Source organism: Lepidochelys kempii, chromosome 20 (assembly GCF_965140285.1).
Source record: "Lepidochelys kempii isolate rLepKem1 chromosome 20, rLepKem1.hap1, whole genome shotgun sequence".
Classification (NCBI taxonomy): Eukaryota; Metazoa; Chordata; order Testudines; family Cheloniidae; genus Lepidochelys; species Lepidochelys kempii.
Window position 1 is genome coordinate 1816139 of NC_136399.1, and position 13292 is coordinate 1829430.

Genomic DNA, 13292 nt, shown 5'->3' on the forward strand with positions numbered 1-13292 from the left:
TCTCTCAGACCTTGAGCACAAAGACTCCAGGAAATTCATTTTGCATACAAAACAAAGTTTAATTGATCCAGCCACCCCCACCCCCAGCTCCCACCCATGAGTGCTGCCCTTCCAACAGGGCTTGGGGAAAAAACTCCCCCCCAGAAAAGAATCCACATTAACATCCCCTTTGTGGCTTGAAATTCACAACAGTTTCTTGGTTTTAAGGAGAACTAAGGCAACAGATGGCGAGGCAGGAGGGTGGGTGGAACCCTGGCCAGATCAGAATTCGGCTGTGGCCCGTGGCATCCGAACCGAGACCAGACCAGGTCTTGGAAGGGCTGGAAAACTGATTCCAGTTCCAGCAGCGGTAGAAAAAAAAGGGAGTCCCAGTCTGCCCCAGAGGCCCAGCCAAGGGGAACTGAGCCCATGCTGGGGACAGGGACAGAGACTGCCGTAAACATATGGGTGCAGGCTTAGACATTGGCTATAAATATCCAAAGCCCCCCACCCCACAAAACATAAATACATTCGGTAAGAAGAGCCCCTTCTATAAACGCAGAGTGCCCGATACACACAGATTGCTTCCAGCCTGGGAATGTGCAAACGCAGGCCCTGCCCCCCGGGGAGCCCCCGAGGGGCCAGGCAGTGAGGTACAGTGTGGTTGTGGGTTACCCGTAACAATGCCAGGCCAGGTGCCTCTGGTGGTGTCTAGCCCTCGATTCCACCAGTCCCGGGGCTGCAAGGAAACTTCTAGGTAGAGGCGGGGAGGTGGCCACCCTCCCCGCCCCACCTCCGGCGAGGAAGCTCGAGGCAACAGCGCTCACATCAGGAGGCAGCTGCGCTCGGTGCCGTAGGAGTTGTCCACCCGGTCGATCTCCTCTATGATCTTGGTGAAGATTCCCCGGGTCATCTGCGGGGACGGAGCCAGGGAGGGGTGCTTGAGTGACAGCCGGGAGGGCTGGGATGGGATAACTGGGGCGCCCCCTTGGGGGAGGTCCTGAAGGAATCCACCCGCCCAGTGCTTCAGGCATGGGGCTCTTGATCCCCAGCATCTGCGGCCCCCCCGTCCCCCCCGGAGCGCCTCTCTTTCGGCGGCAGCTGCAGAGCTGCACCAGGCTGTGCTCTCGGGGAATCCAGTCACTCCTGTCTCCGCAGTGCATGGACCTTACCCCTCTGTGCAGCCCCCTGCCCTCCCCACAACCCCTCAGCTCTGCTGGAAAGGGCAGATTCTCCCCCCCACCCCCCAAGCCTGCAGGTACCAGGAGATGCTGCAGAGACGGGATGTAGGCTCCCAGGGCAATTCAGCATCTCACTCCCCCTGGTGCCCCCGAGAGTCAGGACCAAGAGGGGAAATATACCAGACCTGGTTCTCTTTGGCCGACGACTCCAGGAACACGGCCCCCCAGGTATCCGCCAGCTTCTTGCCCTCGTCGGTCTTCACCTCCCGGCTAGAGACACGACAGGGGGTTGAATGGGAGCTGGATGAGGAGCGAAGACCCCTTAGACCAGAGCTGCCCACCCCCCAGGAACGCGAGGGAGGGGCAGCGGGCTGGAGCTCAGCAGGGAGCTCTAGAGAGGTGGGGTGCAGGGAGGAATGGGTGACAGACCACCGGGCCTCGCCACCCCAGAGCCACTTCTTACCTCTCCAAGGAGAGATCGGCCTTGTTCCCGACCAGCACCACCGGCATCCTGCGGAGGGGGGAAGAGTCAGAAGAGCAGAGTGAGCTGGTGGCATCCAGCCACCTCCAGCCCCTGCCTCCCCAACTCCAGTGGGCCATGGCCCATTCACACCCAGCAGGCCAGGTGTCCAGCCCTGCCTGGGGAGGCCCACCAAGGCCACGGCCCATTCAGTCAAGAGGCCCAGTTAGCACCCACAGCCTCGGTGGGTTGAGATGCAGGCACACGCCCCATTGGAGTCCGACGGCCGGGGATGGAGTAGATCCACCCAGTGCAGCTGCAGACCCAGCCTCTCCCCGAGAGCCCCCTTGTTGGGACAGACCGGGCCCCGGACAGGGGAGGGGAACTCTTACCGGGTTTTCCCTCTGCTTTCGTACAGCCTGTTGTGAAGGGCCTTAACCACCTGGAAGCTGCAGAGGGGAGACGGGGAGCGGTCTCTAAGGAGAAGCCAGGGAGCTGCAGCCGCGCTGCTCCACCGCCAGGCGTGGCCCAGAATGGCCCAGCAACCCTGATGACGGGATCCAGGGCCAACACCAGGGCTGGGCAGGTTCTGCTCCAACCTGGCCCCTCTGGACTCTGCCTATCCCCGGGTGGAGCCAGGGTGGGCCCGATCGCCCTCAGAGCCGGCTGGATCCCAGCCTGGAGCTGGCTGAGCCGGGTCTAGGGTCACCGTCATCGATTAGCCTGGCCAGCAGCTCCACCACAACTGGGGGGCACAACCCTGGGGGGGGCCCCAGCCGCTGTACTGCTGGTGACAACACATGAGCCTGGAAGGGCCCCTCCAGACTTGCTACCCCAGGGGCAGTTTGCTGGGACAGTTGGGAGAACAGCCCCCACTCTGATCCGGAGTCACGGCCCAGGACACGGGGCTGGTTGCAGCGTGGGGGCTCACCGAGCTCCCAGCCCCACTGCAGGGCACATCCCCTCCCCGGTGCTGGAGCCAAACCCCTGCCCTGCACCCCCCAGGGGAGGGGGGGGACCCTCACCTTCTGAGCGAGGTGACCGAATAGACCAGCAGGTATCCGTGGATCCCGATGCTGAAGGAGGGGGGCAGGATGGTGTACTCGTCCTGGTGAACCCGGGCACAGCGTCGGGTGAGAAAAAGATAGAAAAGATCGCCCCCCCTTCATTACGGGACCCCACCCCACTGAGACACAGGTGCCCAGCCCAGGGGCAGCAGAATCCAGTCAGGCCAGCAGGCGGATGGGAGACCCCCAGCAGATGTTTCACGAATGCCCCCTCCTGCCCCAGCACCATGCTAAGGGACAGCGTTGCTGCTGGAGATTCATTCCTTTGGAAACACCAAACCTTTCACAATGGGTTATTTTGGGAGGGGGAAGGGCCTGACCAAATCCCTCCCCCTCCCTAAACTCCCTCTGGTCATCAGACATGATTTCCCCCTTGCTGACCTAAACTGCTGCCTTGATAGGTGATGGGTTCTGCCCCAGAGATGGCTGCATCACATATCAGTTTTGGGGGTGGAAAGGGAAGACCCATCAGGACAAGGTACCAAGGGGAAAAGCTACAGCTAGTCCCTCCTGGCTGCCCCAAGGCCTTACCTGCCCTGCAGTATCCACTAGCTGGAGGTGAAATTCATCCTTTCCCACCATCAGCATTTTGTTGTAGGCTGGAGGGAATCAACGGCGCACGAGTCAATTACAGGGTGTGGCCCTCTGCACACAGCCCCACGGCTCCCTGCTGCCCTCTGGTGGCTGGTTTATGAGTCCGCTACTGACCCATAGCGAACGGGCCTGGTCCTTTGGCCTTGGATGTCCCCTCCCGCCCCCAGGTTCCGGGTGCTGAAGGAGACGAGGCCCCTGGAGCCGCAGGGAAGACGTTGGAAGCTTCTGGAGCTCAGCTGAAATCAGCTCCCGTTGGCCACGGCTTCCCGTCCTGCCCAGCCAGCTCCACACAACAGAACCAGAGCCGAGCCTGGAGACATTTGAGCTGGAGGGACCCCAGTGGCTCTCGCAGCCCTCCCCCATCCCCATGGATGTTCAGTCGATAATGGATTTGAGCCCAAAGCCTGATGCAGCCCGGGGCGGGCCAGAGTGGCTCCGTGGTGAGCTAAGGACCGGAGCAGGGCTGAGCATTTTACCCCCCCTGCGACTGGAGCATGTCCAGCAGGTCTCCTGCGATTGCACACACAGGACTAGCTGCTCCGGACACACTTAGCCCGAGGAATTGCTACGTTTCCTGACAGGCAGGCCTGAGTAAAGGGCCACCCAACCGCCTCGCTATTGGCAGGGCTGAGGTCTTCTGAAAAGCAGGAAGGGGCTGGAAACAGCCCAGGGCAGGAAGGAGGGAGGGGTCACGACAAAAGCAAAAGGAAACATCCCCATCCCCCCCCCCCCCCCGCACAGCACGTGGCCTTTCAGCTTAAAGGCCCCTTGTCTTTTTATGCTGAGCCGGATTCTCGCCCTGGGTTGAGATCTATTCGAGTGAAACCCCAAGCAGAGCTCAAGTGGTTTCCATTCATACTAGGCAAAAGAAACTAACCGATCGCTTTAGCGAGCCGGGGACAGAGCCCTGATGGATACCTCACCCCAGGCCCCTCCCTGCCCCCTGCAGAAGGCTCTGGATTCCAGGCAGGGAAGCCACCTTCTCCCCACATTCCCTTCCCAATGGCTGGCATCCTCGTTGGTGTTTGTTTTATCACATGTGCGAGTTGTAGCATGGACACCGCACATTCCTAGTCCCATCCAAGAACAGCAACGTGTGGATCCTGTAGCCTGGTCGAGCGGGTCGGTTCTGTCCCTGACTCTGCCACTTCACTTTGCCAAATCTTCTCCCCTCCCGTCCTTCTTCGGTGCCCCCCTACCCCACCTTTAAACAATGGGGCGGGGGAACTCCATAGCACCTCCAGTGGAGACTGGTTTTGGTGAGGCCTCTAGACACTAGGGGGGTAAATAATGTGCGAAGACAACTACAATCCCCAAGGTAGAGATGTCCGCTATGGATTTAATCAGGCCTCCAAGGGCCCTGCACTCACTGCTTTCCACTGTAGGGTCGTAGCACTCCAGGAATTCCCCGTCAACGAACTGATGAGCCAGGGAAGTTTTACCTAGAGGGAAGAGATTTGAAAGTTCGTTTTTGTGGATGCCGCAAGTCTCTTAGCGTACGTCTACACTGCAGTCAGACACCCGGAGATGGCCCATGCTGGCTGACTAGGGCCAAGAGGCTATCTAATTGCGGTGGGAACCAGGGGCTAGAGCCTAGGGCTCCAGCCTGAGCCCAAACAGCTGCACCACAACTAAACAAACCCCTTCGCCCGAGCCAGCCCGGCACGGGCCAGCCGCGGGTGTCTGACTGCAGCGTGGACGTAACCCTTAAAGCCTGCTTTGTCCGCTGCTACGAGCCACCCACAGAGACAACCGGGCGAGGCCTGCCAAGTTCACAACCGTGTCCAGGTTCGCGGGGGACGTCCAAATGCGCACCCGGGCCAAGGGCGGCCTTTCTGCTGTGGCGCGGGGGATCAGCCCCCATGGGTGGGTGTTTTTAGGCAACAGCTGATCAGAGGGATTCGAACCCACTCTCCCAGACCCCATTCTGCCATGGCCCCTGGGGGGGGGGAAGGAAACGTCAGATACACACACACACACACACCCCCTGCGCGGGCAGGCCCCCTGGCTGGACACCCCCACACACAAACACCTGAAAGTGATAAACGAGATCTAAGGAAACGAGTCTGACTCCAGGTCATTTCCTCCCTCCCCTCGCCTGCCATGTGGCTCAATAGCAAACTGACCCCGCATGACCTCTTCCCCCCAGCCCCTCTGGGGTCGGAGCTGGGGGGGGGGTGTCCAGCAGAGACACACGGAGCTGCACACCCCAGAACGTGGCCATAACCCCGGCCCCCGCCCTGGGGCGCGCCTGGGGGTGGGTGGGAAGGACCCCTTTCTCCCAGCCCCCCAACCCCCCCGCAGATGCGGCGGGGCAGCTCGAAGCGTGCGGGAGCTGGGCCGGGAAGCAGCAGGAAACCCGCAGCGCAGCCGGGCCCGTCCCCTCCTCACAGGAGCAGCAGCCCCCACCGCCTCTGCAGCCCCTCGCCCCCCCAGCAGACCCCCCACCTGCTCCGTGCAGAGCCCCCCGTGCCCCCACGCCCCAGACCCCGCATGCACCCTGCGCCCCGCCGGCGCCGTGCACCCTCCCCCCGCTCCTGCAGGGAGCCCCGCCCCGCCCCGCCGGACTCACCCACGGAGCGGTACCCCAGGATCACCACCTTCCGGTAGCGCACCAGCGGCATGGCCCGCGCGGACAGCACCCGCGCCGCTGAGCCCGGGGGCGGCAGGACGGGGGAGAGCGACGCGGGCGGGCCCGGCAACCTGAGCGATAAGAGCCCGCCCGGGCGGGGCCGCCACCGCAACCACAACACCCGGCCTCCCACGTGCCCACAACACTGCGAAAGCCGCCGCTGCTATTGGCCGGCCACCCGGCCGGAGGGGCGGAGCCTCCCCCGAGGAGGGCGGGGAGGGGGGAGGGCGCATGCGCGCTGATAGGGCAGGCTCCATTCATGAAAACGGAGGCTCGGAAACTGGACCACGTGGTTTTACACACACACAGGCACAGAGCATGTGGGGGGAGGGCTGTTTGCACAGCCTGACTCCCCCCCCCGGAATTGACCCCCCCACTTCCAGAGCTGCTTCCACACACTAACTGCCCCCCCACGCCCGTGCTGTGCATCTGCCCCCTTCTGCTCCCCCCCCCGGGCTCTGGCCCCCCTCTCTGCCCCACAGGGACCAACCTCCTCCTTGCAGTCCTGTCGCCTTGTCGCCCCCCCCCCGCTATTCCACCTCTGCCCCCCCGCCCGACTTCTGCACCCGGAACCTTGGCACGGCCAGGCTGGCTCAGACCAATGGTCCATCGACCCAGCGTCCTGTCTGCCCCCAGCGGTGCCAGGGGCCCCAGAGGGAATGAACAGGACAGGGCAATTACGGAGTGATCCACCCCGTGTTGCCCATTCCCAGCTCTTGCAGTCAGAGGTTTAGGGACACTCGGAGCATCGGGCAAGGTTCCCTGCCCAGCTGGCTGATAGTCCTTGATGGCCCCGTCCTCCAGGAACTGATCTGTCTTTTTGTACTTTTGGCCCTCACCCCATCCCCTGGCAACCAGTTCCACTGGTGACTGAGCGCTGTGTGAAGCCGAAATTCCTTTTGTTTGTTTTAAACCTGCTGCCCGTTAATTTCACCGGGTGGCCCCTGCTTCGTGTGTTAGGTGGAGGGGTAAATAACACGTCCTGAGTCACCGTTTCCAAACCTGTCATGATTTTACAGGCCTCCCTCATCTCCCCCCTCAGTCATCACGTTTCCAGGCTGGACGGTCCCAGTTCTTTTCATCTCGCCTGAGATGGAAACTGTTCCATTCCCCTAAGCATTTTTGTTGCCCTTCTCAGTACTTCCGTCACTTCTAATATATCTTCTTTGAGATGGGGCAGCCAGCACTGCAGGCAGTGTTCAAGCTGTGGGCGTACGAGGGATTTATATAGTGTCATTATGATGTTTCCTGTCTTGTTATCTATCGCTCTCCTAACGGTTCCTAACATTCTATTCACCTTTCTGACGGCCGCTGCACACTGAGAGATGCTTTCAGAGAACTATCCACAGCAACTCCAAGATCTTGTTCCTGAATGCTAACAGCCAGTTTAGACCCCATCACTTCATATGGATAATTGTGACTGTGTTTTCCAGTGTGCATTACTTCGCATTTATCTACATCAAATTTCATCTGGCATTTTCTTGCCTAGTCACCCAGTTTTTGTGAGATCCCCTTTGCGGTCTGCTTTGGGCATAACTAATTATGTATCTGCAAACTTTGCCATTTCACTGTTCACCCCTTTCTCCAGCTCATTTATGAATCTGTCGAACAGCACTGATCCCAGTACCGCTCCATGGGAGACCCGGCTATCTCTCTCTGCTGTGAAAACTGGCCATTTATTCCTACCCTTTGTTTCCTATCTTTTAACCAGTTACTGAACCATGAGAGGACCTTCCCTCTTATCCCTTGACTGCTTACTTTGCTTAAGAGCCTTTGATGAGGGACCTTATCCACCTTGTCCACATGTTTGTTGACCACTTCTCTTCCCAGAGAATTCTAATAGATTGGTGAGGCATGATTTCCCTTTACAAAAGCCATGTTGACTCTTCCCCAACAAATCATGTTAATCTGTGTGGCTGATAACTCTGTTCTTTACCACAGTTTCAAACAATTTGACTGGTCCTGGTACCCTGCCAGCTCAATACCCTCCCCCCTTTCTGTAGGTCCTCTGGTCTCCATGCTAATAGGATGGGCATGGCTGGCCACAGAGACCATGAACAGCCCTCGCAGATATTCTAGGGAGAGGGTGGATTGCCATCTCAATGGGGAGAGACAGCCCCAGTATTCAGGGATTCCCAGCCCAGAGTGGAGTTGGGACTTGCCCATGTTGGGATGGAAACATCCCAAGCTGTTCTGTTACAGTTAGCTGCCCTGAGCCTGGCCTGGGTGGGGGTGTAATAAATTAACTTCCCCTGTAAATAAACCGCAAGCCAGATAAGACTGGGGCAGGTGGGAGTCTGTTTTGCTCTTTCCAAAGCAGGCAGTTGGGGGGGGGGGTGGGCACAGGGAGGGGAAAATAGGTGGAGGTGGTGGAAGAATTTTGCTTGTAAACAAGTGTAAAGGTCCTGGCTGGAGCCTGCCGCCTGGGGCTGGGTCCTTCCTCGGGGAAGTGTCTGAGCACATCAGCGCCTGCTGGGCCTGTCTGCCGCAATCAGCCTTGTTTACTGCAAACCCAGCGGGAAGCTTCAGGGCCTGTCTACACTGCAGTTGTCAGCGGGCTTGGGCTGGGGAGGGCTTGGGACAAGGGGCTGTTTAACCCTCTCCCCCCCCCCCGCGCGCACAGGATCCCAGAGCCCAGGCTCCAGCCTGAATGTCTTCACCTCAGTTAAACAGCTCCTTAACCCAAGCTCCACGAGCTTGAGTCAGCTGGCCCGGGCCAGCCGCGGGGGTGTGACTGCAGTGTAGACAGACCCATGGAACAGTGTTCGGCTGTCCCATCGTCAGGGCGGGTTGGGACAGGGAGGAAAGCAGCTGTGGTGGGCTCAGGGTGGGGAAGGGGGTGTCCTTATCCGGTGTCCCCTTTTAGACTGTATCAGACTGAAACATGCCTCTCACCTGGGACAGCCACAGCCCCCCCACGACCTAGGGGCCAGGGCTGGGGGAGCTCTTGGTCTTGCCCTGTTGTGTAACCAGAGGGGCCCAGGCAGGAAACCAGGGTCTCTCTGCAGCAGGGCAGGAATCCCTGAGGTCTGTGGCACCGGTGTCAGGAGCCTTGAGTGGGCCCCGCAGCTCCCAGCCCCAGGGCCCCGCTCTGCCTTTCCCTCGGTGACATGCGCTCAGCAGAGGGCCATGCATGCACTACAGGGCAGCAATCCTGGGCTAGTTCCCTGCCTGTGTGCTGGTCCCTCGTGGCCTCCTGGGCACCCTGACAGCAGGGTGGGGGTGGGGCCTGGAGGGGAGAATCCTGCCCCACCGTGCCGGGCCTGGCTCTGTGTGGGGATCCCAGCCACGGAGATTGAACCCGTCTTGCTTCTGCCCCCTTTGCCCAGGACAAAGGAGGGGTGAGGTCCCAGGGCCCTTCCTGGGCTCAGCTCCGGGCCAGGGCCATGCAGGGGCCCACTGCCTCCAGCTGCAGGCCAGTCTCCTGCACGGTTCTGCTGGGACACTAGGGGGCAGCCCACACCAGCTCAGCCATATCTGTGTCTCAAAATACCTGTATGCCCCCCCAGCCCCCCCCACCCCCAGGGAACCGGGTGACAGATGGGAGCTGGCCAAACCTGGGAGATGCTGGGGGGAGAATGGACCCTTCCACCTCTGGGCCGCCTGTTCGAACCCAGCGCCTGGCCGTAGCGCTGGTGTGCGGCCGCTCACACGGGAGATGAGTCTGGGGAGTTCTCAGCCCAGCTCCCACGGGGCAGCCCCGTCACAGAGACATGAAGGAAGGTCTGGGTTGTGCCAGGCTGACAGCATGGGGGAGGGGCTGAAATGGGCAGGCTAGGGTGGGGGGGTGATATGAGGAGGGATGAGACTGCAGCGGTGCAGGGGGCTTGGGCAGAACCAGGTGAATGGGGGGTGCTGGGAAAAGGGGAAGATGGGGCAGTGGGGGCAGGGGAGGTTCTGCCTGTCTTATCCCAATTCCTGCACAACTTAGCCTCCCCACCCTCCCCCCTTACCAGCCCTGCCCGTCTCCCGGGGGATGGCGCTGGGGACAGAGGCTGGAGGGGCTGCTCGCCAGAGGAACCATTCCTCTCATGAGTAAGGCCTTGCTTGGTTTTGGTTGGGGCAGGGGTCAGACAGCAAATGGTGGGGAAGGGGGTTGATTATGCAAAGGTGCCCACAGTGATCATGGGGGGGGGGGTCCCAGTGTGGGGGGGGTGGGATCTGCTAATTCCTGCTGGGCTCCTGCCACCTGGGAGGGGTGTGGGTTGAGATTAGACCTGAATCTGGGTCAGTTCCCCCCCCCCCAATATTTTCCTGCATCATTTCCTCAAAGGGGCTCAGTGCAAAAGATTCTGGTGTTTGGGGTTGAGGAGGGGGCATTTCCCCTCTGCACACAGTCCCTGGCCCTCCAAATTCAACCCCCCAGGCAGCTCCCTTCTCTCCGGGCCTAGAATCCCCCCCCCCCCCCGCCCCAACCTGCCTTGCTCCCAAGAGTCTCCACACTTCATTTTGGCTCAGAAGCCAAAAAGCTCCGGGCTTGGTCCTTTCCGGGTCTCCCAGCAGGAGTCACCCCCTTCCCCCTGCCGATGGGTTGTGCTGGGGGCTCAGGAGGGGGCTGCAGGGCCCATCTCCCCCAGTGCTGGGGGGGGGTCAATGCAAGAGAGAAAAAGGCCCATGTTCTTGTGCCTGGGGCAGAATGGGAGCTGCTGGATGCCAGCTGGGGAGGGCTGGGGGAGGAGCTGTTCCTCCAATGATGCCTCCTCCCCCCCGCCAAAAGCAAGCTGGGAGGCAGGTCTGCTGGCAGTAGGTCCCTGGGGTGCTGAGCCATGTGCTCGCCCCAGGAGAGGAGCCAGAAGGGAGCAGGCCTGCCCGGGGGGCCCAGCCTGCCTCCCTCTGAGCAAACACTGGCTGTTCTCACAGCCCTGCGCCCACTTGACCTTCGCTATGCAAACGTGAAGCAAGGAATGTGCAGTGGGATTGGGGTGGCGCGGAGTGGGAGAGCGGGGCTGGGGGTGGCGATGTGGGGCCCAGCCATCCCACGGGAGACGTGGAGAAAGGGGCTTGCTGCTAAGCATGGGGCGTGTCCTGCCTGTGGCTAGGCACCTGGTGCTTCCCCTAAGCAGCACTGGGCCTGACCAAGGGTGGGATGGGAGACCTGGGGATGCAGATGGTGTTAGAGCTGGGGGGGTCACCTGTGCTGAGCCTCAGGAGCCAGGCACCAGGTGAGACATGGAAAACCAAGGCCTGAGGTGCCCCTAGGGCTATCCCCAGCCATGGCGGGAGGGGGCAATTTGGGCAATTCCAGCTTCCCCCACCCCCCACCCCCCTTGGGCTGGAGAGGAGAAAGAGGGACTAGCCATATGGAGGGGATCTAAGCAGCTGTGGGGGTAGGACACAGGTACAGCCCGTTAGCAGCCTCTCTCCAGCACCAGACGACACAATCTCTTAATTAACAAAAATTAAATATTATTTTTTAAAAACCCAAACAGTTAAAACAGCTTTAACCCTCCCCTGCACCCTGCCACCCCCCGTGTGCAGCAGAGGTAGCCCGGGGAGAGAGGAACAGCATATACCATTATATTACCCTTTCTAAATATAAAAATAAAACTTTTAAGCCAGGGGTGGGGGGCAAGGTTAGGGGGTTAGAGTGACAGGGCCCAGCAGTGCAGAGTTAACCGGTTACCAAGATACACGTCCCCCCACTCGCCTCCCCTGCATGAGACAGAGCGGGGGAGTAGCCCCCCGCACCGATTAGCACCCCCCCCCCCGAGTTCAGTGGAACGACTTGCCCCTGTACGCGGGTCCTGCCCCTGCTGCTGACTGGCCTTGCGGCTAGGAGAGAGAATCCCATCCCCCGACGTGGCACTGCCTGCATGGTCCAGCACAAGTCAGCCTAGAACAGGCTGGCAAGGAAGCCGGGCACTTACCCTTGCCGGGCAGGACACACTAACACGTGAGCGTCACTGTGCCGCCCTCACAGAGCCAAGAAAAGCACCCAGGAGTCATGCACCCCCCGCCCCAGTGTGAACGCTAGCCCGGACTCCCCTCCTGGAGCCTGCAATAGAAGCCAGGGGTCCTGATGCCCACCCCCCTCCTCCAGCCACTAGCCCACACTAGCGCTTGGCTCCCACAGTTTCCAAGAGAGCATGGCCAGGGTCTGGCTTTTCAAGCCAATGAGTGACCCCCACACAAGGGAACCCCTCTGACTTCAAAGCTCAGGGGCCCTCTGCCACCCTATTCCTGCCCCAGTTGTGGGGTGGCTGGGCCAGAGAGCCTACCCGGACCCCCCCCCTTCCCGGGGAGCTCATTCCCTCTGAGCCCTGCTTTGGAGGAATGCGGGGGAGGCCCACCCAGCCCAGAGCCCGGCAGAGCATGGCTTCCCGCGTGGCCAAGAACCGCAGCTGGGCAGAGGGTCTTGGGGTGATGATGCAGCCTCGGAGCCTCCTGCGGGAGCGTGACTGTGTGCACGGCACCCCACCATCCCCAGTGGGATCTGGGCTCAGGGGCCCTGCCTCCGTTCCTCCTTCCAAGGACCCCGAGGCAGCCACTGTGCAACCCCTCCCCTGCACGAACTCCTTGGCGGGGCCCGAACTGGGCCCAGCGCCGCCAATCCCTCCTCCCAAGGGTGCAAAGGGGGCGGCCGTGCCAGCTGGCTGCTGGCGATGACCATTCCGAGGATCTCCCAGGCACTGTGGGCCGGGGCAGAATCTCTCGATGAACACTTCAGGGGGACACGAGGAGGGCGGGCAGGTGGGTGCCGTGCCCAAGGAGAAGCGTGGGGGGGGGTCATGCCAGGATGGGGGGGTGGCTGCAGGGTGAGGGCAGGGGGGCAGGGGCCTGGCAGGAGCATTAGTAACAGGAGGGAGGGATGGCCCAGGTCTGAGCTGCTGCATTCGGTGGAATCACAGCTGGGGAGCACAGCAGAGAACCCAGCCTGGGGCTGGCACATGCCCAAAGCCATGGGCTGGGCTGGGCTTGCAAACCCTCCAGGCCCGATTCTGCCCCTGGGTCAGCCCTGGTGGGCACCACCCCAAAACCAGCCTTGGGATTTCATCTCGAGCAGGGAAAGCAGCAAGCCAAGGCCCAGTCATGCTGGTTAAGTGAAGCAATAAACACAGGGACTGGGGAGAGGTGCCCCAACAGGAGTGTGGTTTGGGGCTCACCCACCCCCTCCGGACAGGGTCACCCCGGGAGTGCCACGAAGCATGAACAGATACCGAGGGGCGGCGTCGGCTCCAGGCGGCAGGGGCCAGACGCCCTGCAGGGGCGTGGTTACGGAGCCAGTGACACTGGCTGGAGCACCAGGAGCAGGTGCCAGAGTGCACCCACCCACACGGGGCTGGCCCCCCTCATCAGCGTGAACACCCCCTGGGACGCTGTAACAAGGAACCCAGTACCCCCTCGCCCCCCCGTCGGCGTGAACACCCCCTGGGACGCTG

At 61.1% G+C, this 13292-nt stretch overlaps 1 protein-coding gene across 2 annotated transcripts; it reads right to left on the reverse strand.

The window, feature by feature from the left end:
- Positions 1-87: 87 nt before the first annotated feature.
- On the reverse strand, positions 88-6299 carry RHEBL1 (RHEB like 1). Of its 2 annotated transcripts, XM_073318630.2 has the most exons (8): positions 5854-6299; positions 4652-4723; positions 3219-3286; positions 2646-2728; positions 2013-2069; positions 1624-1671; positions 1346-1430; positions 88-892 (listed from the first exon to the last, which is right to left on the reverse strand). In XM_073318630.2, exons 1-8 carry the CDS (start codon positions 5903-5905, stop codon positions 803-805), a joined length of 555 nt encoding a protein of 184 aa, XP_073174731.2. In that variant the 5' UTR covers positions 5906-6299; the 3' UTR covers positions 88-802. The 2 variants fall into 2 exon arrangements, with proteins under 2 accessions (XP_073174731.2, XP_073174733.1); XM_073318632.1 differs by lacking the exon at positions 2013-2069.
- Between the last annotated feature and the right edge of the window lie 6993 nt (positions 6300-13292).

Excerpts from the sequence above, each read along its gene's own strand:
- RHEBL1 (XM_073318630.2), bottom strand. The coding sequence starts at position 5,905 with ATGCCGCTGGTGCGCTACCGGAAGGTGGTGATCCTGGGGTACCGCTCC. Across the intron at positions 4,724-5,853 it reads CCTGGGGTACCGCTCCGTGG|GTAAAACTTCCCTGGCTCAT; the intron begins GTGAGTCCGGCG and ends TCTTCCCTCTAG. Across the intron at positions 1,431-1,623 it reads GCCGATCTCTCCTTGGAGAG|CCGGGAGGTGAAGACCGACG; the intron begins GTAAGAAGTGGC and ends TCGTGTCTCTAG.